Below are 21,988 nucleotides of genomic sequence, written 5' to 3' on the forward strand. Positions count from 1 at the left end.
CGCAGCCATAAAAAACACAATGTGGCAAGAGAAAATTAATAAAGCGTTCTCCAAGGAATACAGTCGTGTACTGCACACCATGCAGGCGACAGGAACAAGCCACAACACACAAGTTCAGATGTTTTCGACAAATAACCTAGAAACTGGTACTTATTTCACAACATTCAGACGGAGCTCACTTCAGAACAGAGGACACAGCAATGTTTACATGAGAATTATTCATCACCTCATTGTGAGCTAAATTTTGGATCATAGGACCAATTCACCTGACGAACATGAGAGCAGAGATTCAAGCTGAAACAGATTCCACCATGCTGCACAAAAAAGAAAAATCAAACAAAGCTTATTAGCCAAAGCACATGGGTGTGCTAGCGGAGGATGTACGTATGTACCAGCATCAGGGCGGTTCCATGGAATTCAGGCTGCAGATGGTCTTCATCTCAGGAACGTGCGCATGCTCAACGGAAGCATCTTCTCATACTTGTCAAGGTCACTCTCGTAGCGGGAGGGCTCACCATAAAAATCTGAGTCATCCCCGGAGTCCTCTGAGTCCTCATAGCGGTTATAACAGCAATCAGAATAACACATGTATTCTTCTCGAGGAACATATGTCCTGATAGGGCTTTGAACCTCGAGGTCATAGTCATCAGTCGGGTCATCCGGAAGCCTCAGCGTCTTAATCCTGGCACACTTTAGAAGCAGAGTCTCGTCCATGCCGACGTTGAAGCAGTGGCGTATGTCAAGGGACTCCAGATGGGGACAGTTGTCCAAGATGGTTTCTAGACCCGTATTTGTGAGAATGTTGCTGAAAAGCTGCAAGGTTCGTAGCCCATGCATAGTTGCAATCCCTTGGACATAATTTTCTTTTACCCACACTGTAACATCAAAACGTTTTTTATTCAGTCTGAATTGCTTCAGCTGTGGGCATACTTCGCCAACAACCTCAAACACTTCAGAACCACCTACATTGTCACATAGAGAAAGCTCAAGCTCCTCAAGCAGAGGGAGCCCCTTCGCGGCCTCAGCAACCCCTTCGTTTGTGACACCATTGCAAGAAATGAGGCGAAGGCTCTTTAAACAAGGGGCCCTGCAAAATTAGCACAATCTTAACCATCGTTAATTGAGTGTCATATGCTAAAATTCAGTAAATTCAATCTAAAACTGTTCAGCACTACTAAACTTTTGAAATCAACCCATTTAAAATAGATTGACATTTAGTACTAAGTAATATTTTTAGATCAGGCAAGAGAAACATCACGTTGACGACACCAGTTAACCATACTTTTTTGAGTATGCCAGTGTTGGATACAAGTGTAAAACAGTTGCTTCAATCCAGTAATTTGTCATACACACACACACACACACTTAAAATATTATCTTTTGCAAAACATGACCTGACAAACAAATCATCAGCTAGCTTCAGTCTCTAAAGTCCAAACACAAACATAAACTTGATTGCGGATTAAAGCACTTAATAAAGTACATGTAGCAGCGGTTTTTCAATTCTGCACAATGACATTAATTGCAAATACATTGCTCGTACTCAACCTGTATGAATCGGTGCTGAAAATTTGTGTAACCTAGCACCACATAATCTGACACATTTAACCCACCATAATATTTCTCCTTCGCATGTGGAGCCCTTGCCGAGCCACCTAAACTACTATAGGCATGCTATTGAGGGTGAAAATTAATGACAACCAAACAATGTATCTTAAACTACAGTTATATTGGCTAGATCAATTGAATTCCATCAGCAACATCAAAAGATGGGGGGAAAGCACCTAATTTTGGACAACCAAATCGGGCACAATCTAGCAACGATTACGCATCGAATCAAACACCTAGGTGAACTAAATCAATTCTCAAGATTGCACGGACGAACAGGAATTCTTACTGCTCGCTGAGGTAGACAAGGAAGCCGTCGTCGCCGGCGTACTCCCCGCAGAAGGCCTCGCACCGCCCCGCGCTGCGCCGGACGGCCTCGCAGGCCAGGCCGCCGCGGTTGAGCCTGCGCGAGATCCCCTCGCGCCCGCGCATGGTGATCCGGCGCCACAGCGCGGGCTCCTCCCGCGCGGCGCGGCGCCACGAGCGGCACACGTGGTCGGCGGCCGTCAGGACGTCGACGTGGTCCAGCCGGTGGAGGATCCCCAGGAGCGCGTCCGTGCCCAGGCCATCGGCCCAGTCCCTCGCCGGCACGGCCTCCATGAGCCCGCCCAGGTCGCCGGAGGTCATGGCTGGCGGCGGACCCGTGGGGTTGCGAGGCTTAGGGTTTGTGACAAGCTGCGTATAGTATTTTAATGTGATTTTGTACTTCCAAACTATAATTTGATAAAATTAGGCAATTGTTGTTGAAGACAAATTTAAATGTGATCATGTACTTCCAAATTAAACTGCGTTGTATTTTACATGCTGTATTTCTTTTCATTACGACTAGGATATGCTTTGATCAACAGTTACTATGCTAAATATGACGTAACTAGGTCCGCATTAAGAAAATACATACTCCCTTCGTTCCAAAATATAGCTATTTTAGCATTTTACTGATGGATTAAAGAGAGTGGTTCCCTTAAAAAAAAATTAAAGAGAGTGGTGAAAAGGTCTAATATACTCTTCGTTAAACATGTCTCCATGTTAAAAAAAAAGAATTGTGCACACTGCCATCTATTGACAGCCACAACCACAATGCTGTTGATTCCCATCCGTTCATCCATTCAATTAAGCTAGACAACTCAAAAGAAGCAATTTTTTGGACAAATTTTGAACTCTAAACGTGGTTGCATACTTTGGAACAGAGCGAGTAATAATTTTCTTTCCTTTCCTTTGATTGAACAATGCATCAAACAAGGAAAAGCTATCCGGCAGTCGGTCTCGTTCTCCCACTTGAGTGTGCGATCCTGTTGGGCTAGCATTCTCATCTTCGGGCCTTTAGCTTTTCGCGCGGCAACATGGGACCATCCAATAATTACTCGACTATCTGATGTAGAGTTTGCACCGTTGTAAGGCTTACAACAAGATCAATTGCTTTTCCATTGGAGGAAGGGACTAAATTTGTGAGGCTTGTGTTGCTTTGGGGATCAATTAGCGATTACAGGATGGAGCACGGGGATTAGAAACTAGAAACCGCTCAAGCGAGTTCGTTTTCATAGAAACTTCGTAAAAATGTTTAGTGTAGCTTAAGTGAGTTTGCTTTAAAACATGAGGTATCAATTCATCCCCTTTGGCTTGCAGAAAATAGAATTGAGTTTGCTCCACATGATAAGTATTCATCCTCCCAACAAACCGTCAAACATTGTTCAACCTGAAATAAACGTAATCGGCAAATCTTTTGTAGCATCGACCGCTCAACATAATTCCAAGCAAATAACAAATTTTGTGTAGAATTGGAAACTGTTCAATTGACTGTGTGTGCACATGGCATCATTAATCCACTGCTACAAAGAAAAACACTATATATTTGATGGGCATATAACAGTCCATCATCATCTTGAGAGTCGTGGGAAAAAATCATCACGGTTGAAGTAGCGGTAAGAATTGCCTCTAAAAGCAGGTTGTACTACTCTATGGTTCAGATGTGGCATGACAAGGCTAACTTTCATGGTAAACATTTGATCCTTGAGGTCATAGTCATCAATTGAGTCATGAGGGAGCCTCATTTTCTTGATCTTGGCACACTTGAGGTCGGAGCAGCGGCGTATGTCAAGGGACTCCAGTTGGGGACAGTTATCCAAGATGGTTTCCGGGCACATCCTTGTCCACGTTTTGCCACCACTCTAATATTCCAGGACCGAAACTATGTTTGCTCAGTCTGAAGTGCTTGAGCTGTGTGCATGCATCACCAACAACCTTATAAACCCTAGAGCCGCCAACATTGTCGCAGAGTGATAGCTCGAGACAAGCAGAGGGAGCTCCTTCACTGCCTCTGCAAATGAGACTAAGGCTCTTCAAATAGGGGGCCCTGCAACAGTAACATTAGGGTGTTAATTATGATCCACAATTCGGTGGCTTCAAAAGAACTTACCTTATTATCTTTTCTATTTTATTTTTGAAACATCTTAAAACCTAAATTTCCAGGAACCACAAACATAATAAGCTATATAACAAGGGACCCATATAACAATGGCAATTTTAATTTATAGCATACAGAGTTGTCTAGTTATGTGCTAGTATATATGCATCATCCAGATGCGCTGGAGCATTTTATTTTTCCTTTTAAGAGTACCACCCAAGAAGATTTGGCCTTAATGAAAGCCAAAGTCAATCAAAGTATCTGATTCCTTCTACGAAAGCAACAAAAATATGGTGGTTTTGCAAAAAAAAACAAAAGCATGGTTATCAAATTAAGTAGCATCTACAGTACCGAAGAGTACGGTTTTCCCACAATTTTGCAGCTTGACATGGCTAATATTAAACTTTATAATAATTTTGCGACTGGCTAGGCTTAAATCTGATCAAAGCATGAGTTCATATAAAATTTTCCAATCAGATTATGCACTAAGTACATTACTAATAACCTAACAGATTGATCATTTAGAAGGGCAGGATTTAAGTTGTCAATCTCACATCTCGCTGAGGTAGATGAGGAAGCCGTCATCGGCGGCGTACTGCACGCAGAAGGCCTCGCACCGCCGCGTGCCGTGCCGCACGGCCTCGTAGGCGGCGCCGCAGCAGTTGAGCCCGGGCGCGATCCCGGCGTGGCCGCCGCGCATGACGACGCACCGCTAGGGTGGGCTCGTTACGCGCGGCGCGGTGCCAGCTCTAGCACACACGGTTGGCAGACATTAGGATGTCAACGTGGTTGACCCGGCCAAGGATGGCCAGGAGCAGGTCCGTCCCCAGGTCGTCGGCCCAGTCCCTCGCCTCCGCCTCGACCACCGCCGCTGCCGCGGCCAATGGCGCCGCTTCCCTGCAGCGGCGGCACCCACGCCGGCTTCGCCCGCGGCCGCTGATGCAGCGCGAGGGCATGGCCTGGTTGGGGTTTGTTGGACTTGGGAGTGCTTGGGTTTTCAGGAGGAAGGAAGGAGTCTTATTTAGGGTATGGTAACAACTAACAACGAACTGAAGCGGCAGGCGGCTCATGCGCGCTCTTCTTGAACTTGAATGCTTTGAGCGTCGAGTCAAACTTCGCGTTCTAGGCCTGCGACACCTACCGTAAGCCATAGAGGGACTTATGCAGCCGCAGCACCTTTCCTTCCTCCCCTGGGACGACGAACCCGGGGGGCTGCTTGACGTATACCTCCTCCTTCAGATCTCCATTCAGAAAGGCCGACTTGTCGTCCATGTGGTGGACAGTCCAGCCCTCCTGAGCTGCAAGGGCCAGAAGCACTCACACTGACTCCATGCGAGCCACAAGCGGATAGACCTCATCAAAATCGACGTCGGCCTGCTGAACAAAGCCGCGCGCCACCAGTCTTGCCTTGTGCTTGATCACCTCTTCCACCTCGTCACGCTTCAATTTGAACACCAACTTTAGCCCAATGACCTGCTGCCCAGCTAGGAGATTGACCAGCTCCCAAGTCTTGTTGTGCTCAACCGAGTTGATTTCATCGCCCATTGCCGCCCGCCAAACTTCCTCTCGCTCCACCTTAGCAAAGGAGCATGGCTCCCCCGTGCTGGTGAGCATCAACTCTGCCTCCTCAAACTCTACTTGCTCAAGGCCTGGGTACGGCTCACTAAGCAAGTCTTCCATTGTGCGATAGTGCAATGGGGCATTATCGTGGTTGTTGTCGAGGTGCAGTCGTTGCTGCCGTAGGTCGGGAAAGAATTTGGAGCAGCGCTTGGAGGTGAATCAACACTCGGAGCGGCCTCAAGAGTACTTGAAGCGCCTTCCAAAGTACCCGGAGTCACACCCGCCGAAGTAGAGGGAGTCGGAGAAGCAGTCGTGGGGGTCGCCTCACCCCTTAGAAGTACTCGAAATAGAGCTCGAAGTACTCAGAGACATACCAGGAGGGGTCGTGGGGGCGGAGAAGTACTCGAGGGGGTCGGATCCTCCCTCCCCAAAACTTGGCGCAGACTCCTCTGCAGCCACCGCAGCTTCCACCAGGTACTCGACGATGAAGTTGGAGTTGCACCCGGTGTTGCCATCTTCCTCCTGCGACCAGCTCCAGCCGCGATCTTCATCAAACACAACGTCGCGCGCTGTGCGCACACACTGTGTCACCAAGTCCAGCACCTGGTAGGCCTTGACTCCTTCCTCGTAGCCGATGAAGACGTCTGGAGTCGACCGATCTTCAAGCTTGCCGCGGTGCCCGAGTTCCCTCACGTACGCCAGGTACCCAAAGGTGCGCGGGAACTGGACCGCCGGCTTTTGTTGGGTATTCCTGGGAATACCCAGGAATATAGCTGGCTCCGCCCTTGGCGGCAGGAGGGCATCGCTTCGCTGGCGTGTGGTGTGGCAGGGGAGAGAAGCAGGGGTGGTTAGATCGAGCGTGCAGCCCTGATATTTAAGACTACTAGGGTGAAAATAGATTGGATAATGAAATATTGCTCATATATTGTTTCATAATATAGTACTCTCTGTCTCAAAATATAGCTACATTTAGATTTTTTTCTAAATCAAATATTTTAAACTTTGACTAATGATAATGAAAAATCCATAAAAATTGATAGCATAAAAAATATTTTAGTTGATTGATAATGAAACCAACTATCATAATATGTAATATTTTCTATCTAAAGTTAATTATTTTTTGAGATATTATTGGTCAAAAATAAAAATATTTAACTTTAACCAAGTCTAAATGTTGCCATATTATTTTAGGATGGAGGGAGTATATCTTTGGTTATGGATGTACATCTATTTTCATGTACAATGTAGCCGCTATAGCCCCCATTTAGTTAGATTCCAGAGATTAAAAAGCTGCTTATCAGTCGCGGATGTGAATCGATATCGAATATGTGATTTGTCATGCATGGATAATGTCGGTAACGGATTTTTTTTACGTCGACTAAAATAATCGAATACGTAGCAATGCAATTAGCCAATCATTTAGAACATTTAGGGATCAACTTTCTATTTTATGAACATTTGCACTTTTATTATTTTATTTTGAATTTGTTGGATGCCAGAATTTCGAAGCATAGAGATACGTATCATTACAAATGCATGGATGATGGACAAATATTTCATGCCGTTCCACGCCTAAAATTTGCAAGAGGCACAAGATTAATCAAGGTTCCCAAATTCCCATGGACAAGATGAATGTAGAGATAGAAAAGGAACAGTGTTGATCAACCATGTACAGCTATGGTATCAGCTTCAATGAAAAGCGCGCGTTTCTGTGTAGGATTCTTGGAGATCAAAGTTCCAAGATTCTTCAAAGACATCAAGCATACCATGCGACCAAATTAGTCCTAGGGCACAATGTCGTTTACCACTAATTGATCTCTGGGTCCATATTCCACGTGGAGCACATGTGTATTTCCATATATGAATATACTTTGGCTAAGTTGTTATATTCAATTTGTGAATTTTTAAGTGCACTGCGAACCACTAAGTGAGAGGAGTTGTGGGCTTAAAGTGTAGGAGTAAACTAGACTCAAGTTGGGCCTGAAAGCCGTGCATCAGCCCAGTAGGGGGGCTGTTTTATCTTTTTATTGTGGAGAGGCAAGCAATGAGAAAACTCTGAACTGAATATCTGTCCATCTTCTTCCCCACGGCTGCTCCTGTGTAACAGCCCCCAATTCCCTTCCTATCCTATTCCAAATTACTAAGGTGCACAGTATCATCTGTGTTGATGTCAACATTGTCTTTGACATTTTTGAATTAGTATTAGTTTGTTCAGCCTGTCTTTTATATTTTTGAATTAGTATTAGTTTGTTCAGCCTGGCGCCTCACAATACTATTTCCTGTCTTTTAAACAACAAACAGAAGACCTACTCTCTCATGCTTTAAATGACTATCTCAATATGAAACATGATATTGTTATGTCACGATGTACTTTGTACACCAAATCTCTATCATCTATTATATTAATAAGAGAGTGTTAAAAAAGCCACCACGTTCGCCGAGTTCGCCGAGAGGGTCCAAAAATTCTCACGTTAATCAAAAAAAGAGAAGGATTTGCACCATTAAATTTTATGAAGATCTAACAGTGCAAACTAACTCAAGAGTCCATGCTGTCTAAACTAACTCAAGAGTCCATATTAGATACGATTAATAAATACTATGTTAGAATTAAAAAATTAAAAAAACTAGGACATCACCAAAGAGTCCATATCGAATAATATTAGTAAATAGCTAAATTTGAAGAAAAAATATAAGGAAATTAGAAGTTGATCAAAGAGTATATATCGAACATGACCAATAAATAGATAAATTCAAAAAATAAAAAATAGAAAAAATAGTAGTTGATTTGTGTAGCGATTAAGAAACAAATTAGGAAGAAAAATAGCTTAACAAATAGTATAGTTCAGTATTAATAAGAGAGTGTTAAGAGAAGTCACCACGTTCGTCCGAGAGGGCCCGAAAATTACCACATTAATCGGAAAAAGAAAAACATACAAACTGTTGAATTTTATGATCTAATGGTCTACATTAATCTGAAGTTCATATCAAATATAATTAAAAATATTTGATTGTTGCTAGAAAGGAAATGAATATCCTTTAAAAACTAGAAAAAAACTTATATACATAGAATAAAATATAGAAAAGAAAACAAGTATACAAGAAATAAGATAAACAACTCCTTCCTTACTCCTCATCTCATCTACATTCTTTTTCCAAGGAAAAACACAATGATAATCAGACAAACCAAAACAAAGTAACTAGCACCTGATTTCATTGTTCCTGTTTTATGGAAACAATAGGGTGGCAAACGCCTCACCTTTAATTGATTCCTTTGGCAGAATTGAACATAGGTCGAAACAATAAAAATTTTATGCAGGGCACAAATCGCCAAAAGCCATCAGGGAGGGGAGAGAGGTTAGAGCTAACTGATTTCATGCACTATGTTCCAGCGCTAACCCAAAGTCATGTCTCTCTAAATATGCAGCCCTCACATAACTTAAATGAATATAATTCTACTTGGTAGCTTAATAGTTTTGAAAGGGAAAAAGGAGCAAAAAGATATATGTATGTGTTAATCAAACCAACCATGGAGCATCCTAGATTTTTAATTGAACCATCATCTTCCTTCATCTAGCATGTCTTCAGTTTATTTGCCTGATTCTTTACTTTGAAAGAGTCCCTAGTGAGACTGGTACGATGAGCCAAATTTGAACTAGGCGAGTGGAGATCAATACATCACAGCTCCGAGGCGATGAGATGCAGGATAGTAATAACGCAACCAATAAGAGGGTGGAGAAGAGTGTGGCACTTATCCCATTACTTCTCGAAGAACAGTACACAACGATGCAAAATGGAACTTCGGTTGATCATTTTAGGGAGTATGAACTTGATTTTAATTAGACATTGGTTCAACTTAACCAGTAACAAGAGGAATTTCATTGAAATTCTCTTCGATTGATCGATTCTGTTGACTCCACTCGATTTATTTTCCTTTGTTGTTTGGAAAAGATAAATGTACCTCATCATCATTATGCGAAGAATTTTAAAAAAATCCTAGAAAAAAGTTTCATGTTGTTTCACCTATCACTAGCCACGCTATTAGCGCGGGACACCTTGCTAGTATAGAAACGAAATAAATAAAGGGGCTAAGATGACTAAAATTCCGGTTCTCCCTTCTCTACTATATGTTAGTGGAATAATGCCATTGTCACTCTAGTCCTCCTGATGTTGACAGATCAGGACATATCTCATTTTCTTGTCTCTTCTTATGTTTGAGAATCATACATAGAGTACAAATAAGGCGTGCAAAGCAACTGCTTTGCAGAATTGTTCTGAAAATGACACCGGCAGCAAAGGGGCCAGGTGCATGCACCAAATATCAAAACCCGACTAATTCAAACTGAATGTTGAAGTAAGTTAAATAAGAATAGGTGATAAATTGAACTGGATTCCGTAGATTCCATACCATATATGAAATTAGCATTATATCAATTACGCCAGTTGGATATTATGCCCAACAATTTGTACCAGGTTTGCACCCCTAGAGGGCAAGCCCAAAAGGTTTCAACTTACGAATTCAGATCTAGAGCAGGAGCTATCCTAAGATGCCCAACAAACTTCATGTTTGGCAAAGTTTTAGCTGTAATATAATGTCTCCAAGGGTTTCATTATATCAGCTTAATTCCTGTGACTGTATACCATATGAACCATCCAGACAAATCTACAGAAGGTAAGTCACATTTTCTTTTACTGATAAAAGCCACTATGACCAAACATTTCCACTTCTAGCTAAAGATGAGCCCGACAAGATCACTATAACATCCATCGTCCATCGATTTCTCGATCTCTATCATGCACCATCTCATGTGTAAGTGCAGCCAATAATAGGCGTGCCAATAGGAGGTAGAAGAAGCTTCAGATAAAAGTTGCGAACTTATCTGTCCATATGCCTGCAGCATTCAGTGGCCCCTGGACAGTGACTCTCATGTGATTTCCAGACCGTCGATCTCCGGTCGGACAGACACGGCTGTGGACACGTGGACAGCGTCACGTGAGAGGCCATGTGGAGCTGCTCCCCCTAGGGTTAACGTCGTTCATGCGACTATGCCGGCGGTCAGTTTCGGTTGGTCGTCATCGTCAAGCTTGTGAAGATAAGATTTTAGAGCACTCGCTGTCTTGAAAGCTGGGAAATACATGTATGTGATTGTGCAACTCGTGACAGTAGTGCATTCTGAGCTAGTGGTGTCTCCCTTTCAACTGGCATATTGGCACATATATGGCATATTGTGGAGCTTGTTTTTTTTTCCTTTGAGGAAATAGTGGGTGCTTCTTATTTAGTTATGTTGTCTTTTCCACTGCCAATACAATCCATTATTTATGTGTTATGTGTGGCATTACCAACGGATAAATCCGTTTTCGCTAGCTATTTATATATAGCTATCTTATATCTAAACCAATTGAAAAATCTTATCGCAAAAGAAGCCTCCAAGTACTTTAAACTCAGCATTTGTGACATTTTCACCAATAAAGAAAAAGAAAAGGATTGGAAAGCCTGGCAGTGCTCTACCGTTCATTAAAGCAGAAGAGTCACTTTCACTATCTTTTGCTCAACTGCGATGTCCAATGCCACTTGTTACCACTGGTTCATCATATCCTTCTGGCTGGTCCGCGAAGATCTGAATTCTCGAGAGGCTTCAAGTGAACTAAACTGACCCGATAGAGAATGACTCTCGAGAATGGACACATATCCACCTAATTAGCCGTTCGTCCAAATTACAGAAGAATGGACATACATTAGTATGCTGCAATTGAAAATTAAAACTTCCACCTGTATCAAGAAATATGAAAAAGATTGGGCATCTTCACTTTGGGTATGACTCTCCAACTTGTTGCTAGCTGCCGGCTAAAAGACCAGCAAACAGTTTTGTACATTGTGTATGTTTTCTACTACAAGAAAAGATTGCCATCTTCGCTTTGCATTGGGCGCAATGGATCGGTTTTCGTCGGTTCATTTGCACATGGAAATGTCATGGGAAATCCTCTGTGGAGGTATGGTCTGCCGACAGTCTTATTCACGTGTCTTTGGATGATGTTTTACATACATGACTCGATGGTTACAAAGTCTTATATGCGACTTTATCGATACCAAACAACTTTGTGTGAGCATATGCAGACCACCAGCCTTTCCGACACGCGGGCTTCAAAACGATCCAGACACAAGAGCACATATATTCAAGAATTTAGAACACAAGTAGTAGTACTCATTTAACAATTTTATGCAGGTACATATTCATATATACTTGGATACATTCCTCTAACCTTGTAAAAGAAAACAAATAAAAAGATAGGAAAGCACCATTTCAAGGGACTCTTTATTAATTAGGGTTTAAGTTTGGGTTCGCCGAGGGGGACTGTGCTGGATGAGGGCGGCCAGGTTATGATCCTCTTCCAAACCACTTAATGATAATGTTGTTGAGTTGACAGTTAGGATGTAAGAATTCAATTTGCAAAACAGATGCAAGTAAGAAAAAAGAATCAAAATGGAAGGAGTAGCTGAGGATTGGTGTTCCCTTTCATTTGACTTACTCTGGTTAGCGCCATTTTGAAACCACTAGCTTAGCTAGCCTCTTGCACCCTATAGGACATATGGAGATGATCGGTATTTCTTTGATTCAACCATAAGCATGTAAGTATTGAACTAGCAAGTTGCATGGTTGACTTTTACACACCCCTATTTATACCCTCTACCGGTTCATGAGGTGCTCCATTTCCCAGTGCCCTGCTGGCCCTCAAACACCTCTCTCTCTCTCTCTCTCTCTCTCTCTCTCTCTCTAGCTGCCAGCAGATAGGTAGGTAGAAGATGAGCTCGATCAGCATGATGGAGGCCAGAATGCCTCCCGGGTTCAGGTTCCACCCGAGGGACAACGAGCTCGTCCTCGACTACCTCCTCCACAAGCTCTCAGGCCGTGCCCACGGCGGCGCTGCCATGGTCGATGTCGACCTCAACAAGTGCGAGCCATGGGACCTTCCAGGTCGGTATTCAGGAGCACTAGCTACCAATTAAGTACTCAGCATCACCAATTCAGTAATTTGAACTCCTCTTTTCATTCACTTATCTGCAGTTTCCTTTGGTAATGTTCTGGTTCATATTCTCAATCTCTTCTCTCCAAAAAAAAAAGACACAGATAGAGACAAAAACGGAGCAAGAATGTAAGGAGTCTAGTTCTGGAACAGGGGTAGAAATAAAAAATAGAAAAAAGATTGGCTTCGCCCGGACTCGAACCGGAGACCTTCAGTGTGTTAGACTGACGTGATAACCAACTACACCACGAAACCTTGGTGCTCTGGAAAGCAATTTATTCCGTAATCTCTTATTTCCTTAATCAGAAGCCGCGTGCGTGGGCGGGAAGGAGTGGTACTTCTTCAACCTGCGCGACCGCAAGTACGCGACGGGGCAGCGCACCAACCGCGCCACCGTGTCGGGCTACTGGAAGGCCACCGGCAAGGACCGCGCCGTCGTCGCCGGCGGGGACGCCGCGGTGGTGGGGATGCGCAAGACGCTGGTGTTCTACCGCGGGCGAGCCCCCAAGGGGAGGAAGACGGGGTGGGTCATGCACGAGTTCCGCCTCGAGCCACCGGCGGCGCCGCCGCCGCCGTCGCAACAACGCCAGCTCCCAGCTGCGGCGAGGCACCAGCGTCTCAAGGTAACCTCAGCTCCTAGCTCGTGTTGTTACTCCTGTATTTTTCACCTGACAAAGCTCCGGCACAGATCTTTAAAGCCGATTGATGCCCTGCTGGTATGACTAGTAGTACGATTTTTACTGTTCGAGGATTTTTATAGTCCTTTGAATGTATGGAAAATTTGTCTCCCAAATTGTGATTGGTAAGCTCTTCTCTTTGGTTCTATAACCAAGTAAGGTCTCCTTCATGCTGAAGACTGAAGATGCTGCCCTGAACATTTTCCCAAGATAGACTACATGAAAGTTGCCCCAATCATCCTACATGGGGCCCACACATGCCCTACTCTCCCTATCCATTTAGTATTTTTAGTCAATCCATGTCCACATCACTAAAATGATCCAATTAGTGGAAAGTTGTTCAACTGGTTCCATCAGATAAGCTATATAGTAAAGTAAATTAATGCACTGAACATTCCTTTAGTAAAGTAAAATAGTGCACTGAACAGTCCCTTGAAAAGGATTGACTGTCTCTGCATGACTAATTCTTGCCACAAGCTGCCAATTGGGAACTAGGTTTGTAATTTCTAATTCCTCAAGTAACAAGCTTCCAAAAGTCAAGTTCTTAAAGTAGCTTGATGCAAAATAATGTATTATGTCACTTCCACCAACATCAAATAAGCTATAGTGAAGTAAAATTGATGTACTGAACGTTCCCTTGAGAAGGATTTGACTCTCCAGACGACAAATTGTTTTTTACTCCAAATTGCCAATTGGACACTGAGGTTTCTTTGATTGCCACTTCCTCGAGTAATTAACTTCCAAAAAATAAGTTTTTCGATACAACTTGTTACAAAGAGTTGTCATGTTGCATCCATCAACATTATGCAACAGGCTACTGATACCATTGAGAAATGAGAATTCAGAATGAAATATTGTAGCCCTCATCTTCAACCAACGACAAGGATTCTACTTTATCCAATGAAATTATGCTCAACTGCAATTGGTACAATTTATCCATTTCATATATCCCTTACACTTGCTATATGAACTCTAACATGCATCTGCAAAAATACAGGAGGACTGGGTGCTGTGCAGGGTGTTCTACAAGAGCAGAACAACCACCCCAAAGCTGCCATCTGAAGATGCCCAGGACGGCACCCGATCAACTGAGCCGGACCTGGCGGCTGCCCTGCCGCTTGCACCCCTCACCGACACCTACACTGCCTTTGGCGCCACCCCGACGGTAACCCAGCAGGTGTCCTGCTTTTCCGGCCTGCCGGCGCTGCCGTTCAAGAGACCAGTGAGCCTTGGTGACCTGCTGGCCTTTGACACCTCTGAGAAGGTATCCGTCGGGACAGTGATGCTGAGCAGCATGCCAAGCAACAGCAGTTCAGTACTGGAGCTGCCTCCAAATTGCAACTGGAACCAGGAAAATGTACTGTCACAGATGTGGAACCCCCTTGGAATATGACATCTGTGTTAGTGATGATTAGTATTGAGTGGTTGGTAGAGTTTCTGCTGCTTAAATTCGATTAGTATAGTGTGACATACAGCAGAGTAGATTGTTCATTATTGGACTAATGGCTTGGTGTAGTATTTGTACATTGGACTGTTGCTAATGAAAGGAGCTTGTCTTTATCTCCTCCTGTTTCTATTTTCAAATATGTTTCTAATTACAGATGAACACAAATATATTTGCGCTGTGAATTCACCGCAAGGTATTGATTTTCCGAGTACAAACACGTATTGGACCCCCTTCCCCCCGAGAACTATAGAGAATATAATCAGTCCACTCCATAGTCCATATTGTATTCTACAATGAGATTATTTTTAAATGGCCAGTTATAAAAGTAAGATGTGAATATGATCAGCGCAAAATAAAGTTGGTCAAGCTCACTTCCATCAAATGGCCAGTAAAACACTTCACAGGTTCAAAATTAACAGATCCACGGTGATTAACTAGGTAAGTAGATCTCATCTATAATGTTCTCTAGTTTTCCGTAGGTACACTTTGTTTTCCTATCTGAGATTGCAGGAAGGCACTAAATATGAACCTTCAGAGCACTCTATAACCCATTCGGCTGTTACAATCTGAGGTTATCTGATAAACCTCAGATAACCAGTAAACACAAATATGTCATATTATCATCTGAGAAAACTCTGGCGGTTGCTCGAATTTGGGGCAGCAAGTTCTGATGTACTCCCACGTTCCTGTCACCTTTTCGATCCAGAAGTTCTCATATGCAGCCAAAACTTTATATGAAGCTATACATATTTCTTGGGTACATGTCGTCCTTCGATCTGAAATTGCAGAATGATGCAGAACATATGCCACTTCAGGCCCAATGTACTTCAGCATCTCTGTATACCTTGATCATCTGTTCCAAATTGAATGGTTGCTCTCTGTATTAATGATAAGATGAAGCATGATCCAGAGGGTTAAACTTGGTCCAGATCACTTCGATGAATTGGAACTAACATTTTGCAAGGATTCAAGGTGATCAAACTGAGCAACAAGACAACAAATAGATGGCCAAAAAAAATTAAGTTTGTTTATTCCTTTTTACCCGTCCAATGACCTTGTTTCAATGTATATACAAAAAAAAACTGAAACAAGAAATGAAAACGACTAACAAAACTGATGCATCATTTTTAGCATCACGTCATCTACTAAAATAATTCTCCATCTCTCTTTCCCCCTATAATTTACAAGAACTTTTTTAATACCAGTATTTCACAGAGATGTCTCCGTGTTCACTTCTGATGATGTTAATGGTTGGGTCGTGGCGAAGGATCTCATTGTGGTAGAGTCTGGATCAGTTGGTCTCTGCTCATTATTGCCGTTGAGGTCTGAGTCACCTATCACAGCTGGTTTTGTGACCCTGTCCATGCAGACACTCTTTTCTCCAGTCAGCATATGGATGATGCTGGTCATGTTGGGACGCACTTTCATTGCGTCTTGAGTGCACAGTAGACCAATTTTCAATAACCGGCACGCCCCCTCCACATCAAGGTCATCCCCTAGATCTATATCTATGATCTCCTCTAGTTTTCCTTGCTCATAATGTGTCCATGTCTACAAGAATACCAACAGAAAATTAAAATCAGACAGGTAAATGAGAACCACAAACAGCAAAATCATCTTGAGTTTTTGTACTTGGAAGGTCATTCATTTTAAAGATGCATTGATTTTATTTGGATATGTAACAAGGCACGCTACAACATATGATTCTTGAACTTGTTTTAGTCTTTTAGATACAAAGATGTTTGCTTGCTCACCAGGATGCATATGACAAAACTTAAATAAATAGTCACAGATGATTCATCAGATACCTAATACTAATCAACATTAGGCCTGGTTTCGAACGCAGAATTTTTTTCCCCTATTCCTGGAATAGTTAATCTATATCCTGTGAAAGTTGTAAAATCCCTGTGTTCCATGCAGGTGAGCAGGTCCCAGATGATAACTTCAGTATTGGAAAGGTAATTAAACTGAGAAATCTCAAACTGATGTGTAGGCTTACTAAGTATGATAAAGCTTACCCTCTCGAGCAGAAATTGGTCTCCCTGAGGCAATCTAGCATTGTGGTTACATCTGCCACTAACAATTTCCAACAGCAAAACACCGAAACTATAGATATCCGACTTCTTTGTCACTTGTCCCCTGACCGCATATTCAGGAGCCAAGTATCCTCTGGTAAGGGGGATAAAAGACACAGGTAAGACCAAAATATACTCTGCGCAGGAATTCCTTCAAACATTCAGAACAAGTTTACGCTTACATTGTTCCTGCAACTCTAGTGCTCACATGAGTTGCATTTGGAGGCAGCAGCCTTGCCAACCCGAAATCAGAGATTTTTGGGGTGAGATCCTTGTCAAGAAGAATATTGCTTGCCTTTATATCTCGGTGAATTATAGGGGGGCGGATTTCTTCATGAAGATAAGCAAGCCCACGGGCAACACCTACCGCAATTTTGACACGAGCTTTCCAATTGAATCGGATGTTGCTACGGCCTGATCCTGCAATACCATGTGAGCAGTAAGTGCAAAAGTCACATAGCTATTGAAAGGGTGACTTGGTATGCGGAAGACATTAAGTAGAAAATCATACCTAGCAATGTACATGCAAGGCTGTTGTTCTCAAGATAATTGTATACAATGATTCTATGAGACCCTTCAGCACAGCAACCGACCAGGGTAATTAGGTTTTCATGCACGATATCGGAAATTGCTGCGAGTTCATTTACGAACTCTCGGAAACCCTGCCTTGAATCAACAGACAGAACTTTTATTGCAACTATTGTTCCATCTTTAAGCCTTCCCTGATCAGATAGAATGAATTTTAAGCAAGAGAGTTCATTTTTTATGAGGCAATAGACAATAGAACTTATTGAAGTGGTCAACAGTGCAAATTACCCTGAATACAGAACCGAAACCACCTTCACCGATTTTATTAGCACCACTAAAACCATGTGTAGCTTTCCTCATCTCACTGTAGGAAAAAACCTTCACCTTGTTTCGTCCTGGCACAGGCACAAAACATCCAAGTGTATCAGGAGGAGCTCTTTTATACACAGAAAAAGGTTATACCATGGAGCTAAGATATAAATTGCTCACCTTCACCTTCAACCTTTTGTTTCATGTCAGTCCCACACATAAAACAGCAAGCCATTTTTGAAAATTGAATATAGTTTAAACTAAGCTCCTGAGAAATAAACAGAGGGACATCAGAAAGGTGTTTCTTTCTAATAGGTGATATAGTACAACTAGTCAGTCTCAATGTAACAGCCTCCACTGTGCAGATTTATAGGCATGTTAACTGTACAAATTGGCCATGAAAAAATCTTAATTAGGTATATAGTAAGATACTGGGTGCACCCATGTGCAGATTTGACTCTCCATCTCTCATTCTCTCATTATCAGCACTGTTAGATAAAATAATGTTTGAATTTGGAGTTGAATACTAAATGGTCAACTTGTCAAGCTAGATTAAAATGTGTCTAGTGGAGCACAAGAAACACTAAATCCTCAGGAGGACAGAACCAGTTCAATGTAACTATTCAGTTTACCCCACCAACACCACCAAGTGAAATCGTACAGTTTCCACCCACCAACCAAAAAAATAAACAGAGCGAAAGCTTTGCTTACAAGTTTGAGCAACGAAAGCAAGCAGTGGCACAGCTAGCGAACATCTTGTGGGTGCACCACCAATTTTACACTGAAGAAACCACAAAAACTTTTTTTTTCAAACAAGTAAAGAAGAAAGCAGTGCACTGTTATCTTTACCAAGTGCTGACATTTCTTGAACTCTGTGTTTTTCTCACCATTGTACGAAAATATTTCCATTTTCTCATGCTACTATGGTAGTACTTGATTGTAAAAAGAAACTCAGATGGTGCCTACGACTCAAGAGTAGCCTATTTAACAATTAGCAGTCAAAAGTAAGAAATTAACAACATTCCTATCCACCTATTGTGTACCAACCATTCACAAGCAGGGCATTATCCTTTCTTAGGGGGAAAGAGCATTTTGGTTCCTTGGGACGAAAATTGAAAGAACAAATCAATCTACCGCAAGCAAACTGCATTTTCCTCATCCAGTACACCTAAACTGCCTTCGCAGAACTCGTTGTGATCAGGATTGAGCAATTGCTGCAGCCACAACACACACTACGAGACTCCACCAATTGAACAATTCCTGAGAAGATCGGATCAACAAACAAGCCGCACAAACCAGAGAATCAACCAAGATCACCTGGAAATCGCTACCAAGAGGAAAATGTGGGGAAATGCAGACGCACATCGCTACCATCTCTCCCAAAAGTGGGGAAATGCAGACGCACATCGCTACCCTCCAACCCAAAAGGGGGAAAAGAACCCACCTTGATCCTGGAAGCCCAAGAATCAGGCAACCCCAAGAACAGGAGCTTAGATCCCGAGCACCCGACGCCAAGAACGCGCAAATCACCTGACGCTGACGCGACGCTGGGCTTCAATGCTGGCGCCCAAGAACCCGCGGCGGGCTCCTTCGCTGAGGACCGAGGAGAAGGAGGTGGTATGGGAGAGACACCGCCAGCAGCCCAGCAGAGAGCCAAGACACAAAAGCGCTCAGCAATGGAGGAACTTCCCCTCCTATCTAATCAATCCCTCTCTTTCTACTCTCTCTAGACTGAACTCTGAAGTCACAACAAGGAACAAGTTGGTTAAAGAAATGGTTAAACCTGAGCTGTAGGCAGCACGTGGCCCTAGGCCAGATCCTAGCTGCTCCTAGTTGCTTGCTGCTATTCCATGCCATCCACCAAAAAGAAATGATAGAACGGATATTGTAATTGGACTACGAGGTCACCTGACTCGACTGTAGTTGGGTCCATGTGGATCTGGAGAATGGAGATGCCATGCAAGCATAAATTGTATAATGACATTTATGGCTTATATATCCTTTTTGTTTAGTAGATGATGGTTGCTCCAAAGATTGATTAAACTAAATGTTTCTTGAAATAGCTCTTCATTTATATTTAATCTTGCAAATAAAGGCTACGCTATACGCTAGAAAAGAGACAACTTATCGGACTCAAAAGATACACAACTCTTCTGTTTTGGAAATATTTTTATTAACTCCAAAGGTTTTTAAGAAATAGTGACTAAAAAAAGGTGTTATATTCACATTTAAAAGTTTGAAGAGAATCATGAATGTATGCCTTCCCCTGTCCTTCTCAGCTTTATGCTGCCACCGTGCTTCCATCAAAATTTGCAAAGTCTCATGTGGGCCCATTTCTGTTGAGTAATTAGACAACTGCCGAAAGAAATAAAACATAATAAGCACAGCAACTAGCATGCATAGATCTCAGGACTTACAGAATATATCAGATTACAATATACGTGCGTACTGAGCTGTTGCTGGAAGGTCGACAAACCGCTAATGCGGAAGATGCTGAAGGCAGTTGGCATGTGAGGTGACGGAGTTGATTGGAAGACGTGCCGTGATGAAGAGCTTGAGCAGTCGCACGGAGCTCTTCACAAAAATCTTATTCGCCCTCTCTCCAAACACGACCGGTTCCAGAGACCTGCTCTCCCGTTCGTCGGTACATGCTGGCACTCGGGATTGTGAAGGCTACGTGAAAGGATCAACACTAGGCCTAGAGGGGGGTGAATAGGACTTGTTCAAACTTTCCTGAAAAACTTGGCAGAAAAACGTTAGCGGCCGGATCTTCCGGGGATCGGATGATCCGGCCTATGGTCGGATCTTCCTGCTGGGAGAAAATATCCAACAACTAAATTCAAAATGCACTTAACTTTTGACGATTCCCTTTGAATACAAAGTTGGTGAAAGGTATTGCAAAGCATATGCAGTAATCCAATGTACGAGATCTACACCTATCTAATAGATCGGGTCGAAACAAGATCAACAACAATAAGAACAACAATAAGTAAAAGGAGACACAAAATTTAATCCGAAGTTCACTCCTCAAAGGAGCTACGTCTCCGTTGAGATGCTCACAAAGAGCCGGGCTGTCACTAGCCCCAACTCTCACACAATCAACCACAAAGGAGGATTGAGTTACTTACTATAGATCTCACAAAGAGAGGGGTAATACAAACTTCCGGGAGCTCAAACCACAAAGGAATGGGAGCTTCCCGGCACCTCTAACCGTCTAGGAGCTGGGCTCTAAGAGTAACAAACGCAAATCAATGAATCAAAAGATACTTCAAGTGCTTCTTGAGATGAACAAGTGAAAGCCCACGAAGCTCTCTTCCCACACCCCAAATCTCACTCCCTCTCAATCCCTAGGTGAATTCTTACAAGAATCAAGCTCTTGGATGGAGAGGAGGGTTGAAATGAATGCTATGGAGGCGTGTTAGGTCGTGAGAAGCAGCAGCTATGAATGAGGGGGGTGAGAGGGTATAAATACCCCACCCTCCTCAAGTGACTGTTATGTGTATTTCTGAGGGGTACCGGATCATCCGGCCTAGGGTCAGATCATCCGACCCAGCACTCATTTTAAGCACGAAAAGCTCTTCAGAATTCCCAGGACCGGATCATCCGGCCAGGGGTCGGATCATCCGACAGGCAGCAGAAGGTTTTAGACTTATAGGTTGGATCATCCGACCTAGGGCCGGATCATCCGACCCAGGGCAGAGGGGAACAACCAGGCAGACCGAATCATCCGGCCTGGGGCAGAGGACATTTGCTGGCAGGCCGGACCATCCGGCCTAGGGCCGGATCATCCGACCCAAATGAATTTGGAAGGAAGGTTTTCTCAATAAAGAATTTCATCTCAAATTGAAGCACTTTGACAACTTGGATCAATCGACAGCGTCCCCCTTTATAGTACGGTGGTCTTATACTCAAATTCAAAATGAAAATCTGAATTAAATCACCAGTGAACTCCACCACCATACATATTTGAATTGGGGACCTTCTTTTCATCTTTTTCTCAATTCTTTCATTTTTTTCCTGCACACAACTTCATCAAAGCATCATATCCCAAATTGTGATGGTCAAGAATCACCAAAATCAATTAGGGGCCTAGATGCACTTTCACTACGGTGGCAGTGCAGCAACGAGGAAGCAAAACTCTAGTTCCATTAAATTTATTTTTGGTGGAGGTCAATGGATGTATACACAGTGAAACCAACACAACCTTGTGTCACAATTGCGATCTGATTATATTTTCATATCTTACAGACTTCGAGTTCAAGTCATCAAAAAATAAAACTGCAAAGGAAGCCATGCCTGGTGAGATGTGGCGTAAGCGTGTGGTGTTTTTCTTTTATCCCCCGTCACATAGTTTGGAAGAGTG

The 21,988-nt window shown here is 43.0% G+C and overlaps 3 protein-coding genes and 1 non-coding gene across 9 annotated transcripts; 1 reads left to right on the forward strand and 3 right to left on the reverse strand.

Annotated features, from left to right (window-relative positions):
* Positions 1–30: 30 nt before the first annotated feature.
* On the reverse strand, positions 31–2,235 carry LOC112896917 (putative F-box/LRR-repeat protein 23). Its single transcript, XM_025965041.1, has 3 exons — positions 1,898–2,235; positions 393–1,087; positions 31–314 (listed from the first exon to the last, which is right to left on the reverse strand). The coding sequence occupies exons 1-2, from the start codon at positions 2,233–2,235 to the stop codon at positions 436–438; spliced, it is 990 nt and encodes a 329-aa protein (XP_025820826.1). The 3' UTR covers positions 31–314; positions 393–435.
* A 10,022-nt stretch (positions 2,236–12,257) lies between these two features.
* Positions 12,258–14,831, forward strand: LOC112897839 (NAC domain-containing protein 21/22-like). The gene is made up of 3 exons (XM_025966232.1): positions 12,258–12,540; positions 12,896–13,212; positions 14,264–14,831. The coding sequence occupies exons 1-3, from the start codon at positions 12,369–12,371 to the stop codon at positions 14,657–14,659; spliced, it is 885 nt and encodes a 294-aa protein (XP_025822017.1). The 5' UTR covers positions 12,258–12,368; the 3' UTR covers positions 14,660–14,831.
* On the reverse strand, positions 12,771–12,844 carry TRNAV-AAC. Its single transcript has one exon. It is a non-coding gene; the product is annotated as a tRNA-Val (tRNA).
* Positions 14,832–15,467: 636 nt separating the features above from the next.
* On the reverse strand, positions 15,468–19,544 carry LOC112896326 (cold-responsive protein kinase 1-like). Of its 6 annotated transcripts, none has more exons than XM_025964267.1 (7): positions 17,806–19,399; positions 17,605–17,711; positions 17,300–17,510; positions 16,971–17,208; positions 16,732–16,882; positions 15,916–16,264; positions 15,468–15,591 (listed from the first exon to the last, which is right to left on the reverse strand). In XM_025964267.1, the coding sequence occupies exons 1-6, from the start codon at positions 17,858–17,860 to the stop codon at positions 15,923–15,925; spliced, it is 1,104 nt and encodes a 367-aa protein (XP_025820052.1). In that variant the 5' UTR covers positions 17,861–19,399; the 3' UTR covers positions 15,468–15,591; positions 15,916–15,922. The 6 variants fall into 6 exon arrangements, with proteins under 6 accessions (XP_025820052.1, XP_025820051.1, XP_025820050.1 ...); XM_025964266.1 differs by lacking the exon at positions 15,468–15,591 and adding an exon at positions 19,409–19,544 and having other exon boundaries at positions 15,719–16,264; positions 17,806–17,893; XM_025964265.1 differs by lacking the exon at positions 15,468–15,591 and having other exon boundaries at positions 15,719–16,264; positions 17,806–17,893; positions 19,156–19,399.
* Positions 19,545–21,988: the final 2,444 nt, after the last annotated feature.

This window comes from Panicum hallii, chromosome 6 (assembly GCF_002211085.1).
Source record: "Panicum hallii strain FIL2 chromosome 6, PHallii_v3.1, whole genome shotgun sequence".
Lineage (NCBI taxonomy): Eukaryota > Viridiplantae > Streptophyta > Magnoliopsida > Poales > Poaceae > Panicum > Panicum hallii.